At 38.0% G+C, this 26,390-nt stretch overlaps 1 protein-coding gene across 2 annotated transcripts; it reads left to right on the plus strand.

The window, feature by feature from the left end:
• The first annotated feature begins 83 nt into the window (after positions 1-83).
• On the plus strand, positions 84-22,955 carry SLC17A5 (solute carrier family 17 member 5). Of its 2 annotated transcripts, none has more exons than XM_035321034.1 (11): positions 84-276; positions 3,255-3,451; positions 4,686-4,919; positions 5,427-5,514; positions 7,878-7,964; positions 9,193-9,311; positions 10,172-10,330; positions 12,799-12,931; positions 14,592-14,739; positions 19,703-19,793; positions 21,242-22,955. In XM_035321034.1, the coding sequence occupies exons 1-11, from the start codon at positions 213-215 to the stop codon at positions 21,377-21,379; spliced, it is 1,458 nt and encodes a 485-aa protein (XP_035176925.1). In that variant the 5' UTR covers positions 84-212; the 3' UTR covers positions 21,380-22,955. The 2 variants fall into 2 exon arrangements, with proteins under 2 accessions (XP_035176925.1, XP_035176926.1); XM_035321035.1 differs by lacking the exon at positions 84-276 and adding an exon at positions 773-907.
• The last annotated feature ends 3,435 nt before the right edge of the window (positions 22,956-26,390 follow it).

Below are 26,390 nucleotides of genomic sequence, written 5' to 3' on the forward strand. Positions count from 1 at the left end.
CCGAGGGCGGCAGGGAAGGAGGGCCGGCCGGCGCTGCCCTCACCCAAGATGGCAGCTGAGGGCCGGCGCCCGGAGGGGCGGAGCGGGGCGGAGCGAAGCGGGGCCGGCTGCGGGGCGGCTCCGGGGCGGCTGCGGGGCTCCCGGCCGCTGCTCCCGGCCTCTCCGCGGTGGCGGCCGGCGGCCTGGCGCTGGGCGCGCTGCAGGGCGGCGCGATGGAGCCCGACGAGGGGGAGGACCGCACGCCACTGCTGAAGGAGCCCCGGCTCGACGGAGCGGGTGAGGGGAGCGGGCGGCGGCGGCGGCGGTCGAGCCCAGCCCGGGCTGCGGGGCCCGGCAGGGGGCGGGCCGGGCCGCGGCGCCTCCCCGGCGTCTTGTCGCCATGGAGCCGGGCAGGGCGTGGGGTGGCTGGTTCGGCGGGTGGGGAGAGGAAGGGGTGCGGAGGAGAGGCTCGGGTTGGTTAGGGGGTGGTTGGGGCTCGGGGCTCGGCGGGCGAGCCGAGGTGTGTGGGGTGTTTTTTCCCATTGGTGCCCCAGGAGAAAGGGTGAAGGTGACAGCGAGGCGGTGAGGTCCTGCAGCGTACCACGCAAAATAACCTGCTTACCGACCAGATCCCTTAGCGAACAGGTGATTGCAGCTGGTAACAAAACGACTTAAAAGCTGCAGGGTCAGGTTTTAGGGCAATGCGCTGCCAGCCTTGCACAATGCGTCGCGCTGCGGCTGAGGTAGTGCACCTCACCCACAGGGAGAAACAGCACAGAGCAACTTCCTTTAACTGCCCTGCAGCTCGCGGCGCAGACAGGCTTCCTTTGGTTGCAATTAAAGGCTCTCGTTCAGTTATACCTTCTTTTAAACATGGTCCTGAAGTCAGAATTATCTCTAGATGTAGCACCTGTGGCTACCGGGCAAGGTAAGATCTTGAGCGTCATGGTTAGCTGCCTTAAGCTTCAGGGGGACGGCAGTGTCTCTTTGCCAGTGAATGTGGCCGTGTCCTAAAGTGCTGTGTAACTGAAACGTGTCTGGAATCTTCTTGAATCTTCGGTCAACTTGACCTGAGATTCTCAGGTGCTGCAAACGCACTTAGTAGGAAGACAAAAAAAAAAAAAAAAAAAAAAAAAAAAAAAAAAAAGACATTAGTGGTCTTAAGTTCTTACACATCGCCTTTGTGGAGTTTGCTCTCCAGATGAGGTGTGTAGGAATACAAGCCTTCCAGAGGCAGAATAATGGACATTGCAGTTAATCTGCCCTTCCATTGAAAGGTTATATCATAAGTGTCATCTCGAGTCTTCTGTTATTATTGTTTAACCCCAGCAAATACAGGTACAACAACGGAAAGGTTAAATAGCTTTACTTGTCATTATATTAATTGCTTTAATTTCAATGACTATACATTTTCTATTGAAGGGAAATTGTTTTTCAAACAACAGCAAAGGGCAATGAAGCTACTTGACTTGTTTTTCTGCGTTAAGCACTTCCTGCTCTTGGCGCCTGTTGTTTTGAAAGCAAGCAACAAAGTCTTGGCTATATGTCATTTTAAAATGACATAAAAGCTAAGACAAATGAGAGCAGCAAAGTCTCCTTTATGTCATTTAAAAACCACGTATGCCTTTTTCAAATGCCACCAAAGCAAGTCTTGCCATTACTGTAGGTCTGGAAGACGTTTTATGTATTTGCAAAGTAGCCTCTCTTGTTACTCATTTACTAAAGAAACAGCAAATACTGCCTCACTGTCATTTTAACAATTTGTTCAGCCTTAGTGAGCTTCAGATAAGTTTATCAGGGACAGAAACCTCAAAAAAAAAAAAAAAAAAAAAAAAAAAAAGACAAAGTTCTGCAACTTCCACAAAGACTGCAGTCTCGTAGACAGGCTCAGTTGGTGCCCCTAAAACTAAGGGATTGCATAGGCTCATTCCAGGTTTCTAGAAGGTTTCTGGGAAGAGGAGAGTCTTTAGATAGCTTGTCCCCTGGGAATGTTTTTTGCTTCTTACTGCAGATCAGAGAATACAGTCAAGAAACATGCTGCAGCTGCAGATCGGGCTCCAGTCAATCCTGCTGTTCATAGATCTACTTGTTCTATTCAGAATTTAAATGCTGAATAGTCAGAGAAGCAATTGCTGCAAACTGAAGTAGTATTTGCAGGTGCTGATTGCCAATTCTCCCTCAGCTTCTGATGTCCAAGTTATAAAATTTCCTGTTATCACCGCAGCTTCCTCATGAGGGGAAACTCCACCCTGGAACTATTTGTATATTCAGTGAATTCTTCATGTCACTTCTCAACAATTTGACATTTCTGCTTTGGTAGTTGTAGGCATCCCCGGTTCGTAAAGATTATCTGCAGAGCTATAAACTGTATTTTGTATACAGCCTGCCAGCTGAGATACATCTCGACTCTGATCTGAATCTCCTGGCACTGATGAATGATCTCTGCCAGTGTACTACTGTTGGAGGAAATTTATAACTCTGTTACAGTGTGAAGTCTGATATTTGGGTGTAAACAGCTGACAGAGTTGGTTTAATGTCACAATACAGGGTTTAATGCTGAATCTAAGACCCATTTTCCTTTGACAACCTCATTATTATACAGTGACTGCAAGAAGAGGGGCAGATTGGATAATTGTGAAACTGCTACAGTTCGTGCCTTGGCAGTGTTTGCCATTCTTTTTTTTCTGCTGTTTTTTTTTTTTTGTTTTGTTTTGTTTTATTTCTTTAGGCAGCTATTAAGAAATATGTATTGCCTTATAAACAAACATACAGAAGGAAAGCTTGTCCTAGAAGACAGCCTCACTGGCTGTTCTTTAATGCTACTTTAAGAGTTTCAGTCCATCTTGAACCATTTTCAGGTACATAAAAGGCTTCCTGATGGTTTCATTTCTTTTTATTTTTTAGCATGAAGTTACAGGTTGAATAATTATTACTGTATGTTCAAGAGGACTTTTGAATGCTTCTGCATCTATTTCCACAGGCCACACACTTCACTTCCACTGCAGCCCCTACACTTGTTGCATAGCTACCAGTAGTCTAAACCAGAATTACCTTTGTTTCACACATCAGGAGAAAAATGTGTATTATTTTTCCCCCCTGGTCTCTACCCATATTGAGTATACTCCTTAAGACTACAATAAGTAACTTTTCTTTATTATTTTTTCTCACCCATAAATTTCTGAGTTTATAGTGAAAACTGCTTGTCACTTGTTCTTTTGTTTTTGTTGTTGTTGGGTTGTGTTAAAACACAAACTTGTTATTTATTCTCCTTTCAGTCCCTGCCTGCTGCTCAGCTCGCTACAATCTAGCACTGCTGGCCTTTTTTGGGTTCTTCCTTCTGTACGCACTGCGTGTCAACCTAAGCGTTGCTCTGGTGGATATGGTGGATCCTAATACAAGCTTAGCAAAGAATACAACTTCCAACGTTTGTCCAGAGCATTCCTCCACCATAAATACTCCTCGCAACACAACGGTGAGGTCTCAAACATACAGTTCTGAAACATGGCATATAAAATTGTTTTTAATGAAGTCTGTGATTGATGAGTCATGCTTAGAAGGCAAGAGAACTGGCTGCTCGTTACCAGATGGCCTTTACAGTGCTGCTCTTTTAAAGCAATTCTGCAGAATAATAGCTTTAAATGGCTAGCTGATTTAGAAGTGCTGTGCTCAGGGTAAGGCTTTTTCTTTTTTTAATGTACGTCTTTCTGTGCTGTTCTTTACAAATTAGCTGGTCTGACCTTATAGATTGTTATGACTCACTGTTTTATATGCTAGTGATCAACTGTTACTGTTACATCTGCGTCAGAGCTCACATCGCTATCTACATTTGCTTGTTTTTTGTACAGTCTTGAGAGTGTGAAATTTCATTTTAAATTAACTAAAATGCAATATTTTTTCTCCTCTCTTCCTTGATCACTTTCCCTCATCACGATTCTTGTCTTAATATCCTTCACCTCCTCACTTTCTGTGCAGTAATCCTTAAAATCACATTTCTTAACTGTGAAAACTTGTATTTAAAAAGGCTTTGTGAATTTGGACATACACGTATCTCACCTTATAACTGAGGTTTATTTCTGAGCCCTCTTGCCCTCTTCCTGCCTTCATTTTGTTTGTTTGAGGTCATCTATTATTTATCATGAGCAAATTACCATTGCGTGCTGTATGGGAATAAGATTCTCTCTCATCACTTCTGCGAAATAAATGCTGCTCATTTAGGTACTCATAAATAGGACTTTTGGAAGTGATCCCAAACTTTAAAATCACTTCCTTGGGCAACCATTTATGGCCTCTTGCTGACTTCTTTTGTTGCTTCCTTATCTCAGTCATCTTTATTGCTTTTCTGCTAAACTCATCTTCCTCTGCCAAGCTTGTCCTGTTCTTCCATCTGTCCTTGTGAGTCCTGTCCTTGGTTGTTCTTTTTCTATATATTAAATTTAAGCATCTGCATCTCCTTGTTTGCTATTCTCTCCATACATTTTCTGCATGAAAAGCCATTTTCCAGAGTACGACAGAATGCCCACACTGTGATACAGAATTGGGATTCACACATTCTGTGTAGATGAGGAAACCCTATAAAGGAGGCCATGAAAGAGTAGTAATGAAGGAAGCATGAAGGTCTAACTAATTAACCAAATTCATTTAAAATCTGGTCAGAGAAACTACAGTCTTGAACTTCCTGCATTTTGCGTTTTATTTTCTGTTTTTAGGGCAAAAAGTATGCTTGGGATGCTGATACACAGGGATGGATCCTTGGTTCTTTTTTCTATGGCTACATCATTACGCAGATTCCAGGTGGATATCTTGCAAGCAAAATCGGAGGGAAACTCTTGTTGGGCTTTGGTGTCTTTGGCACCGCAGCATTCACCTTGCTTACTCCCTTAGCTGCGGATCTGGGAGTTGGCTACCTCATAGCTGTCCGAGCCTTGGAAGGACTGGGAGAGGTAATCCTTTTCTCTATGTAACTTGAAAATATATCCACATAACTTACTGATAAATTGTAGTGATTAGACTGTGTGGCTGTTGGTATGCTGGAGTAGTGCATGAATTGTTTACTTTTGAGTAGTTTAATTTTACTTTTTTGAATAATGAACAAATTTGTCCTATTTTTTTTAGCCTCAGCTTTTTAAAAAATAAAAATGATAATTCCAGTTTTGTCTCAAGTGTCTTTACAAATAAACCCTTTCTCATTTATCAGAACCCAGCAGTTCAAAACAATATTGTTCGTATTCTTGCAACCTTTCCAGTATATGCAGATTCAAAATCAGGAAAAATTAATTTTGCCACTTTACTGTCACACCTTGCATGTTTATTTTTAAGTGGTTTCCTGCTAAGCAAGAAGCTAACGGATTTTACTACTGCTTTTTAATGAAATACTCCTTTGAAACATGCAAAGCTGAAGGAAGTTTTAAAATTGTTACTTTTCAGCAGAATGGACTTTTGTGTTCTAGGGTGTTACCTTCCCAGCTATGCATTCAATGTGGTCTTCTTGGGCTCCTCCACTGGAACGCAGCAAGCTCCTCAGTATTTCATATGCAGGTGAGAAGTTCCCACGCTGGTAACAGGATTATACATTTTTACTGCAGTAACAGGGAGGATTGACTTAAATCAAAGGGATTTATATTACCAATTTTAATCAGCATTTAATCTGGAAAGCATAATGTTGAATTAAATCTTGCTTTGCATTCATTATCTTCATTTTTTCATGGCTTTTTTAGCCTCCAGAAAAGGTATTGATCTGCAGTGAAGTATAAACTTCAAACTGTGGTATCAGGTGGTACAAAGAGTTATTGTGAAGCTGATTAAAATATAAGATACTGCAAATAAAGGAAATATCAGAAATAAAATGGGGCAGAATCACATGGTGATTATTATTATTTTTTTAAAGGTGGGTTTGGAGGAACTTGAGGAAGAAAATATCAGAGGTCCCAGGTATTGCTGCAAAAACTGCTTGTCAGAGATCAGTACCCTCTGACAATATTCTTTTAGATACTCCATGTGTGGAGGGTGTCATGTTTAATACAAAATGTACTTATTTGAATATATTTGATGTTATGTAGGATTTTTTTGATTTAAAGAGTGAGACAAAACATACTGAAAAAATAATACAGTTGTAAGTTACGCTTAGCAAAGTACAGCAGTCACAATACCCAGTTCAATTGCAATACCAACGTGCTTCCCATTATCTGTCTCTGTGATGCTGGGTTTTGTTGGTTGTTCGGTTTCTATACTCTGCGTTGAGCTGTGCCACACATTAACTCCCCCGATGCTGGTCTAGCTAAGGGGGATATTCACATGACTTTAGTGATCTCAGGGAAAAAACATTTACACTATCAGTTGATCCACTCAATTGATGGAGCTGTTTGGCTAATGCAAAGGCTACCCCTCCGGTCCCCTTTGTGTTGATATAGCCAGCTTTCTTTACAATGGCTCTGGTCAGTCACACCCTGCATTATTCCCTGAGCATCGTGAACAGTCGCAGCGCTACACCATGTAAACTGTGACTGCAGTTTCTAGTGAGTCTCTAGTGAGCTCACTTGTGCCAAATGAAGCCTTAGTCCTTTCTTCTTCCAATTTCCACACTTCCCTCCTAGTCAAGTGTCTCATTCCTTCCTGTGTGCTATTTCAGGCACTCATCAGACCCTTCCATGACCCGCTTTAATCCACCTAATGCGTCAGGTGGCCTTTTTTTTAATATCTATTTTCTGCCGTGTTAGTGAATTAAATCTGCTTAAAAAAATAATCTATGTTTGAGAACCAGCATGCAAGATAAGTAGAGTACAGAGCTGGGACTTACACTTACTGCCTTCAGCAGTTAAGAGCTTCTAAGTTGACCCTTTGTGAAACCATATGCAAAAGTATAGGTGAGAAGAGGCTGTGACCTTGAACAGCAGGCATGGATGGATAAGGCATCTTGTGTAAACTTAGCAAAGTGTTTCCCCTTTCCCCACATTTTCATGGTTGACAGTCATGTGGTCTGTGGCTTAGAAAGTCATGATCCTGTTGACTTTCTACGTGAACACATGACTGAGTTACATGTAGTTATTTTGATTTGTATTTAACATAAAGTATGTAGTTTTGTTGTTTTGTGGTTGAAGCTTTCTGCCTCAAATAAAAATTGTTTCCGTAAAGGAGGAATCTGAGTAGCCAGCGTATCAGTATAATCTAATGTTTTCTGAGCTGAGATCAGGTTTGGAAAAGCGATTGTAGAATTAGCATTAAGAGACAAGGTTTGATATTTATCACCAGTTGAAGGCTCCTAAGTGTGTAAATAATATGGGTGCTACCTGCCATTCTTTTCAAAATGTATCTTGAATTATAATTCAAGTATAGTTCATTCCTGCTTTTGGCGTGTATCTGAACTGGAATCTGCTGATCTTTCCCTTCTACTTTGCCTGACCCTACACACTGTCAAATGCAGGGACTGTGCAGTTAGAACCTGCTGGCTGTAAGGATGCCTTCTGGCTCTTGTGTCTAGCATTTCTGTTTCAGTGCAGGAGTAGTAGGAGTTATGGGCAATTTGGTTATAGAAAATCAGAACATTATTTCCCCCTCCCCGGGTCCCTGATTATACTGTGATCAGCTCCCTCAGAAAGGTCAGTTGACTAAGTTGTATTGTTTTGAATGTATTGCAGCCGCTGCATTTTTGGAGATGAATGTACAAGAATGCGATCTCATTGCCTTCTGCTTCTTATTTTGGCCGTTTAGGACCTTGTGACTCCCGTTTCCTTGCAGTTGCCAAAGCAGTTTATGGTGCCTTTGTCTCTTTCAGGAAACACCACCCTCTAGTGGTGGTGACAAATCTTAGCTGCATGGTTTGTTAGAAGAAAATAAAATACCTGTGAAATGCTACTCAAATTAAAGGGTCAGGAGATAATTTATACATATTTTTTTTCTGGTAGGTGCCCAGCTGGGAACTGTTGTATCTCTGCCACTGTCTGGATTAATTTGTTACTATATGAACTGGGTTTATGTGTTTTACATATTTGGTAAGTTTTTAAATTATTATTCCATATATGCATATATTACATATACGTGTATTACATATACATATATTCTTTTTGAAAGCTATGGTATATTGGTTTAGTATGTCTTATATAAAACTTTTAAGTTTTAAAAACATGTTTGACATGTAGGGCTATCATTTTTTTTTCTTCCTGGGAAATTAGAAGTATTCAAAGTTAAAAAGATTTCTTTGCTTTCAGTGAGCAAAGATATCTCAGAGTTGGATAAAAGTTGGCACAAGTCAAATGTTCTCAGCTCTCCCACCACTCGGAAATAACTAGCTGGCATTTCTTATTTGAAGTGTGAAATTGAATTAATAACTTTAATCCCAGGAGCAATCTTCTACTGTGATTTAAAGAACGTCTGAAAATTTACTGCTGTTTTAAGTGGAAACTCTGTGAAAATTTCTCTAGCAGTCACAGGAACCTTGAAGGAATGCCCCAAATGCAAGGCACAGCATGTTTGCTGTGAGTTATGTTCTAGAAGAAGCTCAAACATAAAATATTTGCTACTAGGATGTCATAGGTCTAACATGATTTATATAGGTTTATGTACATTTCAAAGCTATTTCATGCTCTGCATAGGGAAAAGAGAACCAGAATAAAAGACAAAGCTTACACTTTCCTCAGCAGAACCACCTCCAATTTTTGTATAATTGAAAATGTTCAAAATAGAACTAGACAAAATAAATGACAATGTTTAAGTGAAATTAAAATACAGACAATTTGAACCAATTATTGGAAAGCTAGCTTTTTCAGATGACTGTTCTGGTGCCCTAGCTTAAAAGGGAAAATAAAGATTGGCATATTGGTTAAACTATATGTAATGATTTTCTGTATGTGTGTGTGTCTATGCAAAGTGGTTCTTTTGTGATTAAATTCCTCTGTGTGAGCTGTATCATTTATGGCTGTTCCATGTGACTGATAAAAGTACAATATGGATGTGTGTGTGGCTTTCTTGCTGTATGAGGCACTTCCAGGAGGGAGAAGGGGGGGAGAGTGAATTCCCGCTTAGTCATCTTTATTACTTATAAGTGGGTATTGTTCCCTTTGATGAGCTAAAGTTTTTAAGTAGATAAAAGGTTTTTTCCAAATACCCTAATGTAATTTTAATGAATGTTATTTTTCTAACTAAATCCAAGAGCATTATTCACTCAACGTAATTGCTCCTATTTTTATTTCTGTCCCTTCACCCATCTTTTCCCAACATTAGGTGCACTTGGCGTATTATGGTTCTTCTTCTGGATGTGGCTGGTTAGTGACACACCAGAAACTCACAAGAGCATTTCACATACTGAAAGGGAATATATACTTTCTTCTCTAAAAGATCAGGTACAGCACTTTATTATAGTAATTTTTGCTTACATAAGAACCTAAGCCTCAAGTATTGTTGCTAGCATAATGCTCTCTTGATGTCTAGAAAGATGTCCTTAATTTGAGATAAAAGCAGAACTTGTAAAAAAAAAAAAAAAAAAATACACTGCAGTTGTATAAATGAGAAAATTGGTAATTAAAGAAAGCATTTATAGTAATGCTTTTTGTCACAGATGTTGTTGTGGTGCTTTTTAAATAAAAAGCTCAAGTCTATCACGTCATTAAACTAAACATTGACGTGTATCATGTCTTTAAAATTCACAAAAAAACATTTTCTACATGTATCTCCTACAGTAAGAAAGAGAGAGATCACTGTTTGCAGAGAAAACATTTTGGAAATGCTAATGAGCCAGTTCCTAAAGCGTGCATATGAGTTTATTCCTGTGACTGGGAATATGTGAAGCTGGCTGAGAGATCAAAGCTAGTATCTAGGATTGAGTAGGAAAGATTTAGCTAAATGCATCAGGAGTGACTTTAAATATTTAATCATTTGGGGTGAAAGCAGGAGGCAACAAATCTGGATAAGGGAAAGCTTTTTTTTTTTAATCCTGATTATAAAGTGTAATAGCAATTGGTTTACAATACTAAACAACAGATCAGTAACATACATTAGTATACCTTTAGTGAGAACTGAACACAGTAATTTCGGTTTTGCTGATGAATTCTTCTATTGACATACTCACATCGTGCCTTTCCGAATGAATGATCACTGTTGATTTGGGTAGGATTACCTGTAGTAACTGTTCTTCTTGATGTTCTGATCATTCTTTCTGTTACATTTTTTTTTTCATTTTTTTCCTCTGCCTCCTGCTTGCTAGCTTTCTACACAGAAATCTGTTCCCTGGAGACCTATGCTGGAGTCCCTTCCACTTTGGGCTATCGTTGTGGCACACTTCTCTTATAACTGGACTTTCTATACACTTCTCACGCTCTTGCCCACATACATGAAGGAGATCCTGCGGTTTGATGCACAGGAGGTGAGATAAATAATTCAGAACATAGTGACTATATTCTTAAAGAAATAGAATAACAGAGATCTGACATGATATTTAGAATGGAGACACTTGGAATGTAAATTAATAGCTGGGAAATGGTGAAATAATTCCCCATAATTAAGCAGATACATCTACAATGTTGTGTGCATTGTCCTTTCAACTGGATTTCAGGATTTATTTGATATTTAGCCTAACAATAGCTTTTCAGCTCATTTTTTCTGGTTGAAGATATGTGTTGCCCATTTCTAACTACTCTGTGATTTTAAATGTTTTAAAACTATAAAACAATAACTACAAAAGATACATTTCTCAGATACATGGTTTGCATGACTGCTTCAGATTTTATAGTGTCTTTTATGGCTTCAGAAATACTATGCTTCTTTTTCGCTCACTCATAAAAGAGAAAATTGTATTTTAACTGAAAATTAAGGGCATCATTGGATAAATGACATTTTACGTATTTTAAGGAGGAAAAAAAAATACACTTCAGTGTTATTGGTTCCCCTTCCAAATCATTATTTTCTTTCATTTCCTCAATGAGTAGCAGAGATACAATACCTTATTTTAACAATATGATGAAACAAAATCGTAGACTTCAAGTCCAGAGATAGTGCTATTCAAGGATTTTTTTTTAATGAAATTATCAGCTAAAAATTAAAGGTTGAAAATGTTTATATGGCAGTTACTTGACTCTCCTTTTTCTTCTTTTTTCAATTGAAAAACATTAGCAATAGCATCTCCAGTATAAGCTGGTACTTCTCAGGTAAAAAAGTCCTCAGTTAGAGATTTCAAGAAGCATAGCAGAGTCTTTTCCTGACTTAACACCTGAGACTGGTTTAGAACAAAATGGAGATGCACACCATGCAAGAAGGAAGCGATGCCAGCAATCTTGTAAGGAAAAGATGAGGAATCTCTGTTAGAAGAGAAGGTCGCAGTCAAGCATACTACAAAAAATGGCTGGAAAAAAATGGCTGAAGTTGCTCTTTAGATTCCTTATTATGCCTCCCCAGGGAACACCTGAGTAAGCATCTGTAAGCATATGAAAGGCATGTGTTACTCAATGCATGTATGTTGTAAGACTCCATTGCATTAAATGCCAGGAGGTTCTGCTGTGGTTTCCTGTGTCTAAGGGTTATGTTTCTTCTTTTTGGAGTGACTTCATTGGTGCTGACTATTGTGACACATTAAAGAAAACAGAATTAAAAAATAATAATAATTGCATAATAGTGTCAGACTAACTTTTTTTGCCACACAGTTAGTTGTAAATTCCATTAGTGTGTAAAATACTGTGCAGTAGCAAGTGTGTAGTCAGCCAATTTCCATTCTATAATTAAGGGACCAGTTAAAAATTAATGCTGTGTCTTCGGACAGTGCTTCATAGTCACAATAACAAAACAAACAAACCTTTTATCTTCTTTTTTTTCCAGAATTTTAGTTGTTATTTTTGAAAGCTGAGCATTGAAACCCAGCAAGCAACTGCTTTGAATGTGGATAGAGTAGATTTCAGATGGGGATGTGTTTGTAGTGTCATGTAAAATTAAATGTCCTAGGGAAGCTTCTACATCTTCTTTCCCAAATATACATTTTATAATAGTGCATAAATATTGCATATTTCTATCCAGTAGCTATCCAAATACCTCTTTTTAACCTCAGCTTAGGTCAAGTTATAGTTCAATTATCAATAATTATTTTTAATAGCATGGAAAGGCTGAAAACTGATGCTGCTCAGTAGAACTTGTGTTTCCCTCATCAGAAAAAGAGCAAGCATAATCAGGCAGAAGTCACTAAATAGCTCTTGTTTAAAGAAATGGAAGTTAGCAGGTGACATCAGTGTAAGTAACAGCAAGTCCTGAGTAATAGCTTTGCTTTGGGATCATAGGATGTCCAGACAGAATCTGATGAAAGTCTTAATCCTGTATCTTCTCTGATTACAGCCATCATCAGATAGTTGTGGGATAACATAACGTTGCAGAGTTGTAGCAGTACAGAACCCTGAGATCACAGATTCCACAACAGCTTTCAAAATCCTGAATAATACTTAGAGCTTCCACTTACCTTAGTAACTCATTGATTTGAAACTGGTGTTTCTGGATACTTGCAAAATCAGGTTCATGACCACAAGATACTTTATTTTTTATTTTTTTTCATAGTTTCCTTTTTCCTGACCAGTTGCTTTTTCAAACCTTTGAGTTTTTCAGCTGGCTGCATTGGTAGTTACGGCTCAAGCCATGCAATGAAGAGTTTGCACATCCGTAACTTTAAAATGCTTTGCCTTTTCTATCCCTAGGTTTCTCTCTTGGTAAAACCAACAACAGTTACGTGGATGGATGTTCTTGACTCTCCTGACTCAAACTCTGTTATTGCTCTGAGACAAGTGATTTTTTCAGCACATTGAATTGTCATTTCAGTTTTTTAACTGTGGTTTTGTTCCTTTTTAATCTCCTTAACAGAATGGCTTTTTATCTGCTCTGCCTTATTTTGGCTGCTGGTTATGTATAATTCTGTCTGGGCAAATTGCTGATTATTTACGGGAAAAACAGAAGTTGTCCACTGTTGGTGTTCGCAAATGTTTTACCCTAATAGGTAAGTGCAAGTACTGTCTCTTGGAACATACCATGGGGCCAGTTTGGGGAAAAATTAAAGCTTTGGGAGAGAAGTGTGACAATCTGTTGTGAGATGAGGTAGGACTGTGTGTGGCTTGAGAGGAGCCACTGTTCAATGGTATTGTGCTAGGGTGTGGAAGTGGAACTAAAACAAGCAGGGTGTTTTTTCACTCTGCATTGTAATCCCCACTCCTGAAATTGAGGAATGTACATTTGTTTCCTGCTGAGAAGTGTTGAACAAGTGCTATGCTGCTGCACTTAATATCAGGCAAGAGAGAATTCATCGTGGTGAATTTTCATGAAATATCATGAAATATAATTTCGGTATTGCAATATACTAAGCACTATAACAGTATAGTAATAGGTAATATATCCGCAGAGTTTGCGTTCCTCAGCTTTGTGTAGGAACATCTTTTTTTCCTTTTTTATCTCCTGGTATATTCCAGAGTTGACACATTGACAACATTCTTTACTAATTAATGAGTAATAAACTTTTGAAGACTCTTCTAGACCACATGTTGAAATGGAGCTTGTAGACTTGATTCTTTCTGGAAGAAATTGTACCTGGCTTCTGTTGGTTCATGTAGCTTGTGGTTTACTGTTTCTGTCAGTACTTAATTGTTTCAAATATCGTATTTCTTTGCCCTTTTAAGGTTTGGGTAATGTCAGCTGGAGCCAAAGTGAAAAGATGAAAGAGGTGTAAACTGTCCCTTGAATTGAAGTAGTAATTAAATTCCAAATGAGAACAGCTTTTTGTCTACACGTTCACATGTATTGTCCCTAGCCGCCATCAAGCTGTTAAGATGCTTGTTATTTTAGCAAAATGGCCTCATACATCAAACATAGCCATTTTTGCTAATAGCTTATAAATACCGTTTATTTTACTTTATTTCAATGGAATTATGAATGGTAAAGACAGGTGGAATATTCAGTGAGTGCATTCTCTGGTTTTTCAAAAGAAAGATTAATTTTAAGAGATGCTTGACAAAATTAAAGGAGTTAGACTAGCATAAATAACACATAAAGACTGAGATGAATTGAAGATTGAGGTGTGTATTCAAGTTGGCAGGACAATGATGAAATCTACTACACTGCTTAGAAACACTGCCCACAGCCTCTGAAGTTTTTACAGTTGTCTTGTGAGAGTGGGCAAGAAAAAAAGCAACATAAATACTGTATTTTAAAAAAAAAAAGACTAAAAAGAGGTCTGCAAAAGTCAGTGTTGGCTCCTGAAACCTGGAGATTTAAATGGGAATAATTTATTTTACAGTGCATTGTTCACCTATTGGTCTCAGTGCAGCTTCTGTTATTTGTATAATCATAAATAAAATGAGCTTATAAAGTCACTTTCAGATGTATCATTGGCTTTCAGGTGAAGCATGTTCTTTTCAGCTAGAGTAGGATTTTTCTAGTCTGTCTGCCGTTTCCTGAGACAGCCACAGGTTTGTAAACCATCTGCTCTTCCTTGCTGGCTTACTGTAACACACTGTGCAGCATTCACTGCAAAGTGAAGTGCTGGATTCTGTACGCTAGATGGTGTTGGAGGTTATATGTATACATATACATATGTATACATATCTCAGAGCCTCTTAACGTCTCTCTGGTTAACAGTCCCCTGATTCTAATTTTCTGTTTTGAAGGAATGATTGGACCTGCAGTGTTCTTAGTAGCAGCTGGATTCATAGGATGCAACTATGCGCTGGCTGTTGCATTTGTAACCATATCAACAACACTAGGAGGATTTTGTACATCTGGTTACAGCATCAACCATCTGGACATAGCACCTTCGTAAGTCTTGCTGAAGCAATCGTTAATGTATGACCACTTCTATTGTATTCCTGGAGTGCCTGGGAGCTTTAGCTATTGCCCATGGTGCTGTACAGACATGGAATGTAAACAATGACAATGACTCAGGTTTCAGAAAATCACAGAGTAATCTAGGTTGGAAGAGACCTCCAAGATAACCTAGTCCAACCTCTGACCTAACACTAACCAAGTCTTCCACTAAACCACATCACTAAGCTCTACATCTAAACGTCTTTTAAAGACCTCCAATTTGCAAAAAGTGCAAGTTTGGTAGAAAATATGATATGAACAATAACTTAGCCCTGTAATTCAGGCATTTTTTTTTTTGTTTGAAAAACATATTCTATATCCTGGTATTACAATTATATTTGGAGTAGGTGACCTGTTACCACTAGATGATGATTCCTGCATATGATTAATCCAAAATACTCTTAAATGACTTTTAAAAATGTAAAGTCAGACTACAGTTTGTATTTTCTCCTCTGTTACAAATTCAGAACCTGACAGATCCATAAATTTCCAGAGAGGCATGTAAATATGTCGATTCTTTTGAACCTTCAAATAAGCATTCTTTGTGCTGGTAAAAGTCAAGTGCTTTGCTCTGTTGTTAATTTACCTATTTGCAGTAGCACTTATGTATGAGCAGGGTCAAATGACTTTATGACCAAAGAAAAGAGTGCTTATATACTAACATATAAGATGAAAAGAGTCTATCTGTGAGTGGAGAGGAAAAAATACTTTGTAGAGATGTTACCTAGGAAAAAAATCCTTAATATCTGGACAAAATTGAAGGAGGTATCCAGGCTTTGGTGATTGAAAGGGTGGTGGTCAGGTCTACAATGATGAACAAGGTTTGACTTAAGAGAAGGGTATGCAACAGTGGGACTCAAGTTTATCTTGGCAAATTAGTTTAGGTAGCAAGCAAGATGGAAGGCACCAGTGTCTAACTATAAACAGTGCATAATCTGAACTAAACATTTGAAGAATAGCACCTGTGCTGCACTTTGTTTAATATTAAGTAGAATTATGAATGTGGAAGATCTAGTTAAAGCACTGCACCTGGAGGATTATGGGGCCATTATGCAACTTCTGTTTCAAGCTTACCTTTGCAGAGCTGCAGAAGTTAGTTTTCTAAAAATATAAAGCACTGGGTAGGAGTTACTTATTTTATGTCGGTGTGTTTAAAAACATGAAATATGAGCATTAATGTCAAGAGACATTACTTGTGTAAGCTCATTAATGGCAGAGCTTGGATGCACAGTTTTGATTTGCCTCCTTGTCACTGTGCATCGCAAATTAGTCTTTGTGTGAAGAGAGGGAGGCTGGCATCCATTCCTAAGCCCTGTACCTGATAGCTGTAGTAGCTGGAGAGCATGTAATGGCTGAGGCAGGGCATTACAGGAGAAAATAAGGGTCACATTTAAGGTAGCTGAACACTGCTCTTGGGAATTAATTCCTTTCGTTGCTCTGTCAGAGTTTACATGTGGTAAGTCAGTTAGATCAGACTCTTGTGTCTGTGAGGACCGTGTTCATACCGTATAACTTCAAGAAGTGCCCATCCTTCTTCATAACTAAAGAAATCTTAAGAGAGCAGGTTCCTGAAGTGTAATATGTAATGGGGGTCTGCAGCAGCTTGAGTCCAATATTAAACATATCAGCTGGGGAGCTAATGTTGGATCCAGTGATGATAATTGAGACCTAGCTGACTTACTACTTGTTTTCTGGGTATGTCTTTTCAAGCTCTGAAGTCTAGTTTTTAAAAATGGAAGTACTGAGTGTTAACAGTTCAGTGGGAGCTGTGCTTTGAATACAAGAGCAATGCTCATAAATACTCCTAAAGTGGGGTCCTGAGGATCTCAAGGCAGTCGTTCAGTAGGTGCATACATTCTTGGCCTGTTTTCAGTCCTAGTCTGTAGGATGGCTATCACATTGTGACATCCATCTCATGAGTGTTGTGAAAATAAACTTATTTTGCCAAGAATTCTACTGGAAAGCCTTTGGGATGATTTAGGTGTTGAAAAATGCAACAAGAAGAAATCATGGCATGGTGTGCATATCAGCAGACATAGTTAGATCCACCTTGTGAAGTGCTGCAGTATCCCTTGACCAAATCCCACTCTGTTCTTCCTATCCTTGACAGTCATGCTTTTATTCCATTTGTGTTTAAACCAGGCAAGTTTCTTGGCCCTTCCTTCCTCTCAGATAGTCTGAAGGGAGCTGACTGGTTACGAGTCTAGGAGACAAGTGTGTCTCACCCATAGTTTGGGAACTTCGGACTGATGTGGGTAGTAGCAACGAATGTCTGCATTTGCAGGAAAACTTTACTGGACAGGAGGAACAGTGTCAGGGTAGAGGCTGTTCTACTGAAATCAGTGAATCTCTATTCAGCACATGCATGCTTTAATTCAAGGAAAACAAGTCTAAATGGAGACAGAAGGAAAAGAGCATCTCCTCGAAACAAAAGTCATAGGAAAAAAAAAAGTCTTCAAATACAGAAACACCAGGAAGTTTAAGATGAAAGGAAAAATAAGTCCTTTTTTTTTCCCTCTGCTTAACTTTTTACAGGTGTCTGAACTTTCTTGGATGCAATGGCCATGTATGGCATTCACAATTTAAGGGATAAACTTTGCATAACTGTAAAAATCTCAAAACAAGTTCTGTATGAAAGTGTGGAGGAGACCTGTGTTAAGAGTTTGCCTTCTTGATTTATTTATTTTTCCTTAAAACATATTAGAATAACCAGAAGTGATTCAAAGCAATTTCAAAATGCACATGTCTATTTGCATTGGTTAAAAGTAAGCTGACTAGAATATCAAAGGGTCCATTGTTGCTACTAAAACTTGCATTATACCAGAGAAATAACAATTACATTCTCAGGAAAAAAAAAAAAACATGAATGAAAATACTGATGCTGGAAGAAACACAGTATTTGCTCTGTGTGTTTGGTTTCTAACACACATTTATTAGGCCATCAGTGCATTGAGTTGCTGGAGGAGGGAAAGGGGGCATTATTCTTGTGGGGAAAAATGTTTTCTATTCTAGTTGTCTAAAACTATATCAATACATTGTCATGTTTATAATTTTAATTATCTCTGTCACCATGAGCCCTTATAGTATTCCACATGCTGAACACCTCACATCTCTTTATTTTTTTAATCTTTTTTTTTTTTTTTTTACAGCTTAACCACTCTGCAAGTCAATTTGTATTTGCTTATCCCCACTATGCCGTGAGAATTCGACCAATAACTTACTATTCGTCTTTCTCTATAGATGTGCCACTTTCTTTCCCATTTCATATGGGAGTCTCTGCTGTGCTGAGGGAGTGGCATAGCAGTTATCTGCATCAAACAGCAAGTGCTATCAAGAATGAAACCCATGTCAGGAACAGCAGGCAGAAACAGAGGCATTTAGCCAGTAATTAATGGCCAAAGATCTATGTGACCAGAAACTATTAAACTGTGTTTAAAGTTTGTATTAGCAATATTGTAGTGCTTACGCATGTTGAAGACAAAATGCATTTGGTTCTACTTGAGGGCTTTACATGGAAAGGCTTTGAAGGAAGCTTTTACGCTTTCACATCAGCATATTAATTCTTAAACACTTCCATGGAGAAACATGTTACATGCACATTCTTATAAGAAATAATAATCATTCTAATAACAGCAGTGGAGCTCAATCTAAAATCGCCATGCTCTAAACTCACATGTATTGTTGACTTTCAAGAAAAATCAGCTAATAGGCTTGACAATTGACTCTTGTCAGGAAAAAAAAAAAAAAAAAAAAAAAAAAAAAACATTTTTCAATGTTTTTGGACTGGATACATATCACAGCCTTTTATCATGTATGGTTGAATTTTCATGTTTTGGTAAATAAAATGTCAAAGCTATATACCTCTCTTTAGAGATGAAATTATATTTCTGCTTTGTTGTCATTATTAAATCAGTGAAGACACCATTTCACTCTGTTAAACAGCCCGAACCAGTAACTGGGAGATACCCCAATTTTCCAGTAGTAACTACAACTGGTATTTTGTATGATTCCTCAGCCAGCAAATGCACCTTGTAGATCTGAACTGCAGGGATTTATGCTCTGGTGGTTGGAAGGTCGAGCTCAGACATAAAATGTCTAGCTCTTCTTTTCTTCGAGTCTCTCTCACAAGTCTGTGCTTGTGTTACAGTTTCAAACATGATTTTTTAGTGTTGCAACACTTCTGTGAGATGTCTAATTGCACAGAGATGAAGTGCTGAGACTCAGCTATTAAGCAAGTTACTAGTTTTTCCCAGCGAGTTTTTATGGCCACTGGTGCATATGCACGTGCGTGCGTGATAAAGCAACGTGTTCATGGAGCAGGAAGCCTCAGAACAGAACTACAAGAATGGCAACCAGTAAAACAGGTTGAGGCAGACCCATTTCCCATTGGCCTTGACCCACAGAAAGCTGAAGGGAAGGACTGCTGCAGAGCTCTGTGAACTCCTTTGGAGTATCGCTCTATAGTGGAAATATCCGTCCAGATTAGTGATAATTGCCCTTTTGGCAATGGCACCTGCACCATCTCTTACTGTTGCCAAACAGCACTGTCATACTCCTTGTTGTCTTTCCACTTCCACGCATGCAATGTTTCTTTTCTTTAAATTTTTCAATGGATCCCTTCCAGACAGTTTGGTTGCGGCTTAGCAAAGGGGATGTGGTTTTGGATTATGGATTCTAAGCAAAGCCGTGAGTAATTTAACTTAAATTCCATAACTGGCCTCTAGAGAATGATGGCATATGGAATGAATTGCCAACGAGGTGTTACTAGAATAATAAGCTATTCCCACCTGAATATCTGTGTTTTAATTTGTGTATGTGATCAAGATGAGGCCTGTGTTATCTGATTAGGCAAAATTATTTCCGTGACTGATAAACAGGATAAGTTAATAAGCCTTGATAATAATTTTTCTTGCAGGTATGCTGGGATTCTTCTTGGGATCACAAATTCTTTTGCTACCATCCCAGGAATGGTGGGGCCAGTTATTGCCAAGAGCCTTACTCATAATGTAAGTCAGCTTACTTTTTTTTTTTCAGTTACTATATTTTTATCTCCATTGAATGGCAATTCTGTCTTCAGAAGTCTGCAGTCATTAAATAGAATTTGGGATATACATGCAAGTTGTACTGTTCTGTTGCTGTGAACAATTTAACGCCTAACCTTGATCAGAATGATTCAGCCCTTATATTCTCTTGGAATAAAATGTACGTTTCTATGACATGTTAGGATTCATTGTAGGTTAAAACCAACCAGGCAAGACAGTTGTGGTATTATTGTAGCAAAGTAAGACAAGCTCTTACTTGTTTTCTAAAATTGTTCTCATAGGAGGTTCTGAGCTGTAAGGTCAGCATTTGTCAGATGAACCAGAAACTAGATTCAAATGTGCAGTTTTTATAATGCACCCCTTTGTATGGACATTGCATGATCCGGATGTTCTAAGCAGTGTTATTCTTACACCTAAATTGGACAGTGTTGGATCTGACCTCCAAGATGGCTTAGTAAGACAAAGGGTGATTTGAAGCAGAAAAAGGGAGAGAGAAGTTGATTACTTTTTTTAGAAACAACTATATGAATTATTCTAAAAATCATCAAAGAAAAGAAGGTGTGCAGAGTAAGTTCATTGATACAGCTGAACTTACGGAGTTGGTAATCACTGCAATCATTTCCTTAAAACTAATCAAAACACTAGTTAATGCATGAATTCAAATAAATTAGGTTCTTCCAAACTCTTAGCAAGCAGTGTAGGTTTTTTTTTATTATTATTATTATTATTTTGTGAGGTTGGGGTTTTTGGGGGGTGAATTGGTTTTCTTTTTTTTCCCCCATCCTAATGTACTGCCCTGGTAGTTTGTTAAGGTCATTTACAGGTTTGGTACAGTACACATCTGTAATTTAAAAATAAAAATTGTCCTTCAGACATCTATATGCATTTCTTCTTTATTAAAAAGACAAGACACAGTTCTGTGCTACCTGGTTTGGGTATAATTAACATATGTCTAAAAAACTTAAAGTACTAGAAGAGACACATTGTAGTCATTAAGAAAAACTTCTTGCTTAGCTTAGAGGACTTCAGCTCCTGGATGGTCTGACCAGAAAGCAAGGTAGAGTTTCCCCTTATGGTAATGTTCTCTGTGAGTTTGCATAGCCTTCACACAAATATGGATTTAGATATGTAGGCTGCGCATCTCAGATGATAAACTGATCCAGATAGTCCTATCAGAATTGGACTATGTGTTATTGTTAAACTGCAGCTGACTAAAACGATAATTTGTTCTTTTATGATTGTAACACTTTTACGTTGGTATGAAGTCAAAATGCATGGCATTTACATTTAAATAGGCACGTGCCATAGCATCTGCTTTAAAACTACTTTTTTTCTTGAGTGTGGAGCTGTAAATTGACTGCATATTTTTTTTCCTTTTTTCTTTTTTTTTTTTTTTTTTTTTCATTTGACAGAACACTGTGGGAGAATGGCAGACAGTTTTCTATATTGCTGCTTCCATTAATCTATTTGGAGCCATTTTCTTTGCATTATTTGCAAGTGGAGAAGTTCAGGACTGGGCAGTCAGTGGTTATCACTTGCATCGAAACTGAAGGAGACGTTGAAAATACCAAAGCTGTGCTGAATCCCAATGTGCTAGAATTATGTGACCAGAAAAGTGCCTTCCCTACTGATGCCTAGGAACCTTCAGAACCTTTCAGTTAAAATATTTTATCTGTGTATCTTTTGTACTGAAAATCATTTGACATTATGTGTGTGCTATTTCCTAACAAGAAACTACTTGGATTAAATAGAATAGGTTCATGCTAGAACTTGATATCAAATATATGATCAGAGGCAGCGTTTTAAATCAGTGTGCTAGGATCCATTTCCTTCCAGTTTTTAATTAATATTTTCTGAATTAACGTGTAGGCAGATGTTTGCTGATTCTGAAATGAGAGTAAAAAGCAAAGTGATTATGTAGCACTGTGAGGAGGAATGGCATGCAAAGAATTGTACACAAAAAAAGCGGTGTTTTGATTTCCATGAGGAGATTGATAGTTTTTTGCTGTTCAAAAAGCTAAAAGATTTCTAGTTTTCTACAATCTTTTATAAAGCTTTTATTTTGTCAGTGTTTTAATTGATGTCTAAGAAATGCACACTTGATTTTACTCTATTTTACGCACAAGTTTTCAAATAGAAACATTCCCTGTTTCAAGAATACGGCTTCACAATTGATACAAAGCAATGAGGAAGTGAAATACGCAATTCTGACTGACAGAATAAGCCACGTGTTACTGTTCTCTGTAGTGCAGGTTTTTTTAAACAGGCCTTATTTTTATTCAGCTGTGCAAAGAAGCAGCAGTGCAACTCTGGTTTAAATCTAGGCAGTGTACAAGAATGATCTAGAAATAGAGTATCTGCATGTTTACATGAAAATAACTTTCAATTTGGCAGTTCGTTTTTTGTCTGTTAAAATCAATGAAGTGGAATTCCTCTTTCACATAGATATATTTGTCAGCTTCTTGGTGTAAATGCAATAAAATAAGGCCATTGTAGGGAATAAGTGAGGAAAATCAGTTCTCCAGTAGCCTTGTTAGTCAGATAAAAGTAGAATAAAAAGAACTAGTGCAATATCCTGATGCTATTAATCTCCCGTCAGCATAGAATTTGACACTCAAGAGCATCCTTTGCACGACAGGCAATTAAATGCCACACACTAAGATTAAATTAAGTCTATGAAAACAGTGGCCTAGTTAAGAACAAATGGCTGAGTAATCTTGTAGTCACAAAGCAAAGCAAAATTCCTGTGCCAAAGATTCCTGGATTGGAGCAATTAGGTAAAAAAATAAATAAAAAATAAAAATCACTGGGCTCTGGGTTTTTCATTTACCACCAATGCAAAAGAAAAGCCCAGTACTAACACTGCTCCAGTGGAGCCTACCTTCCTTCATTTCTAGGAAATGGCATCTGCCTCCTCTTTTTAGCTTTAGCCATTTGGTTTTGACCTTCCTTGAAGTGTCATGTTCTCTGATGGTGGAACTGTGTTTAAATCTGTGTTTGTCTGCAGCATTTCCACAATAAACAGTGTGAAATTCGGATGGAAATAATAGTTCAGTGAGAGTATGTTAAGGCTATATTGTATCTTTGTTGTTTTCACAATAAATGGAACGAGTATTTACACGTGCATCCGTTGTTGAAAATAACCATCTCCCTGAAGTTAGAATACCATCTTCAAATTAAAGTATGCTGAACAAGACTGGTGGCTGGAGTAAGGAATGTTAATGTTTTCCTGAAAAATTACCTGCTTCAGGAGTTTCTTGTCTAACTGTACAGGTGAGTACTATCTTCTGTCTGACACTATATTAAAAGTAATAATTTGATTTCGGTCCACAGAAGTTTATTCTTTCTCAGTAACCTTGATTTAAAAATTATAAAAACAACAAAAACGAAACTAAATAAGCAAAACATTTTGGGGTATAGATTAATTTATGCTGGCAAAATATTTTCTGCTAATCCTTTTGGATGGGCTTTCTGAGCTGCAAAATGCACACTGCTGGCTCATGCCGAATGTTTCGTCCACCAGTACTCCTAAGCCTTTATCTGTAGGGCTGCTGATAGTGTTTCTATTGTATTGTTATGTTACTGTTTGCACAGTCCTCTCATTCAGTGTCACCTCTATTCAGAAATGTTTCCCATGTTCTGTATTTTCAAAAGTACTGATGTTTTGAGTGCCTATGTTCGTTCACCTCTTGTAACACAGGATCTTGACTAAAACTAGGCATTTTCTTGTGGTGACTGTTTTTTCCTGAAAAAAAATCCATGATTATCTTTCTGCTGCATTTTTTTTTAACAGATGTATGAAAGCAAGGAGGTGTGCTCTCTCCATTCCATCGAGAAAATTCTAATTAGGATGCGGGAAGTCATTTCAATAAACAGATACTACCCATTTCAAAGCAGGAGTTGAATCACTGCTTTGGGAGCAAATTTAAGTGTTGCCAGGTACTTTTAAGTGCATTCTCCTCAATGTCTCCTCCTGACACAGTTTTGCTAAAGTATTTCTTGGAGCATTTGGTGCAAAGTTCTACCAACATTAGTAACAGAGATGAAATAACAGTAGAATATCCTACAGCATGCAATAATAGTATTGACCTGAGATCTTAACCATGCTCTTTTACAGTCTGGAAAAGTGCCTTCATCACTCTTTTGAAAATATGAAAGGCCACAAAGTAATTGCTGGTTTGTTTGTTTCTTTTTTTTTTTTTTTCTCAATTCCCCATTTCTTTGTTCTAGGGTACCAACTGCTAGTCATGCCTCTTAAAGTCTGAAGTATTTGCCACCCAAAAAATTAGTTCATTCATGTAGGCTTTTTCAGTGCTAAACTAGGTTTATGTAACTTTTCATACTGTACAGGGATCCGTGTGCATGGTGCTTCCCCATCTACGTGTTCCTCTGTAACTGGTGACAGCTGTATTTGCTGTAAGAAAGGGTCCTCTTAGTTAATATCCTAGCAGTTGAATTCTCCTGTGATGTATCTTTTTTCTGGCTTCTATTCTCAATCACTTATTTACTTATTTGCCAATTTATTCTCTTGACTTTCTAAGAATGTTTGATTCCATGATAAATGAACTAACCTCTAACAGGTCTAATATCTTTAGCATTTGCCAGGAAGGAAAGCTGTAGGAAGTCTACACATTGCGAAGGTAAGTGAGGGGGAGTTTGTATGGAAGGGCATTGTCTTCTGTTAGGTCACTGGTAGCTTCTTGGAAAGACAGATAGGCTTTTAAGCTGCAAGACTTACATTGTACGCTGTGAGTGCAATCATCACAAGTAAAGCCATGCTATTGTATGTTGAAAGCTGTTATAGTGAGGAGTACCTTAAGAGGGTCTCCCATTTCTCCTGTGTACCTGTACCTCAAAAAACCCAATGCCTGTTTTAAGTCATGTGATGTAAGAGCAAGAAAATCAGCCAAAATAAGTAGGTCAAAATGAGTCTAATCATTGTTAGCTGGCCAAATCATATTTTGAGACCTGCCAGTAAAGATGCTATTGGTACAAGAGCACTGGCCCAAATTACACTGAAGAAAAAATGTCTGACTTAAAGCTAAGGATGTAATTTGACACAAACAATTTGTTACTGATGTATTTTGCTACTACTGTGCCCACTGAAAAGAAGCCACCACACTAGCAGTATTATATACCTACAGTGAAGTAGATAATCCTGAAGATATAAAGAGGATCTTGTGGGAATAATTACTTAAAGACTGGTTGGTTAGCCTCATGTCAGTCTCTTTTCTGTAAAGAAATATAATGATCCATTTACTTAAAAATGCATTTGTTTAATCCAAATCAGAGCATGCTAAAATCAAATCAAAGTTTTTACAGATTTGCCTACTTCATGCTTCATTTGTATAGCAATTACTAATATTTATGCAGTTCTGTATTCAATAATTCTGAAAACTAGTTTAAGAAAGGATTAATTTATTTCTGCTTTACGTGATGGTGTACGTAGGCTGTTGCAGAAGTAATTCTTGCCATGTTTAATATGAGAGTAAAACAATGACTTATGTTTATTTGAATTTCTTGCCATACACCCTGCAGAGTTGCATGTAGCCTCCGTAACTGGTTTAGTTCAGGGTGTTAGTTATTACCATTTTGTAGGATTCACATAGCCAGAAAAGGAACTGCAAGAAGACACCAGCAATTATTTAAATCCTAGTGGCATAGCAAATGGGGGTGGGGGTGGGAGACACAAAGACATACCAGAGGATTAAAAAAAGTGCTGGCTGGAGTGAGGAAACTGGAGACCCTCCCAATTAAATCACCATTGCAGCCTTTCCTTTACCCTGCAGCATAAATTTTTTCCTCTGCTGTCATAATGGTGGTTGGTCATACATTTTAAACTAAAACTATTTATACATGAATCAACTCCTCAACACAGAAATGAATTTTATCAGCTTTCAATTGTGTAAAACTATTGATCTGATTTAATCTTGGTAATCTCTGACAAGCTCAAACAAACATCTGGCCAAGATAGTTTTCAAGAGTCATAACTAAATTGAGTGAAAATTGTGTTTCTTGGGGGGGGAAGGGGGGGAGGGAGGGAAGTTACTTCCACATGAAAATGTAATAGTTTGGCTATATTTGTTAAGCAAGACTGTCCTGAAAGAGTTGCTCATGTTTTTGAGAAGCAATTTTCCTTATCCTTTTAAAGTTCTAAAATAAAACTGCTGATCTGATTTTTGTTGCTTCTCAGTAGATGCATACTTAGTAAAATTATCTATTGGCTGAGTTCAGGCCTGGATCTGACACAAAACATGAAAACTCAGTGAAGTGATTAAAAAAAGATTCAGGCACTGATAGGCGTTTTCAAGTGAATGCAGGTTGACTTTAGAATAATGGTAATTTTGCTGTTCCTGCAACACAATCTGTTCCCGGTTACAAAACACTGCAAGAGAAGGTGCTTGGGAGTTGCCCAAGGCGTAGCAATAGACATAAATGTAGGTTATTAAGCCAAAATTTTGTTTGTCTTCTCCTCCCATTAAAAGATAGCAATTTGCTATACAGTAGAGCTGTGTGAAGAGAGAGAAAAGCTTTTCATAAAGCATTCTAAAACTTGGAATA

This window comes from Oxyura jamaicensis, chromosome 3, assembly GCF_011077185.1.
Source record: "Oxyura jamaicensis isolate SHBP4307 breed ruddy duck chromosome 3, BPBGC_Ojam_1.0, whole genome shotgun sequence".
NCBI lineage: Eukaryota > Metazoa > Chordata > Aves > Anseriformes > Anatidae > Oxyura > Oxyura jamaicensis.

Bases quoted from the DNA above. Each gene is read 5' to 3' on its own strand.
- SLC17A5 (XM_035321034.1), top strand. From the start codon at position 213: ATGGAGCCCGACGAGGGGGAGGACCGCACGCCACTGCTGAAGGAGCCC. The intron at 277-3,254 runs GTGAGGGGAGCG...TTCTCCTTTCAG, and splicing joins GCCCCGGCTCGACGGAGCGG to TCCCTGCCTGCTGCTCAGCT. The intron at 9,312-10,171 runs GTACAGCACTTT...CCTGCTTGCTAG, and splicing joins TTTCTTCTCTAAAAGATCAG to CTTTCTACACAGAAATCTGT.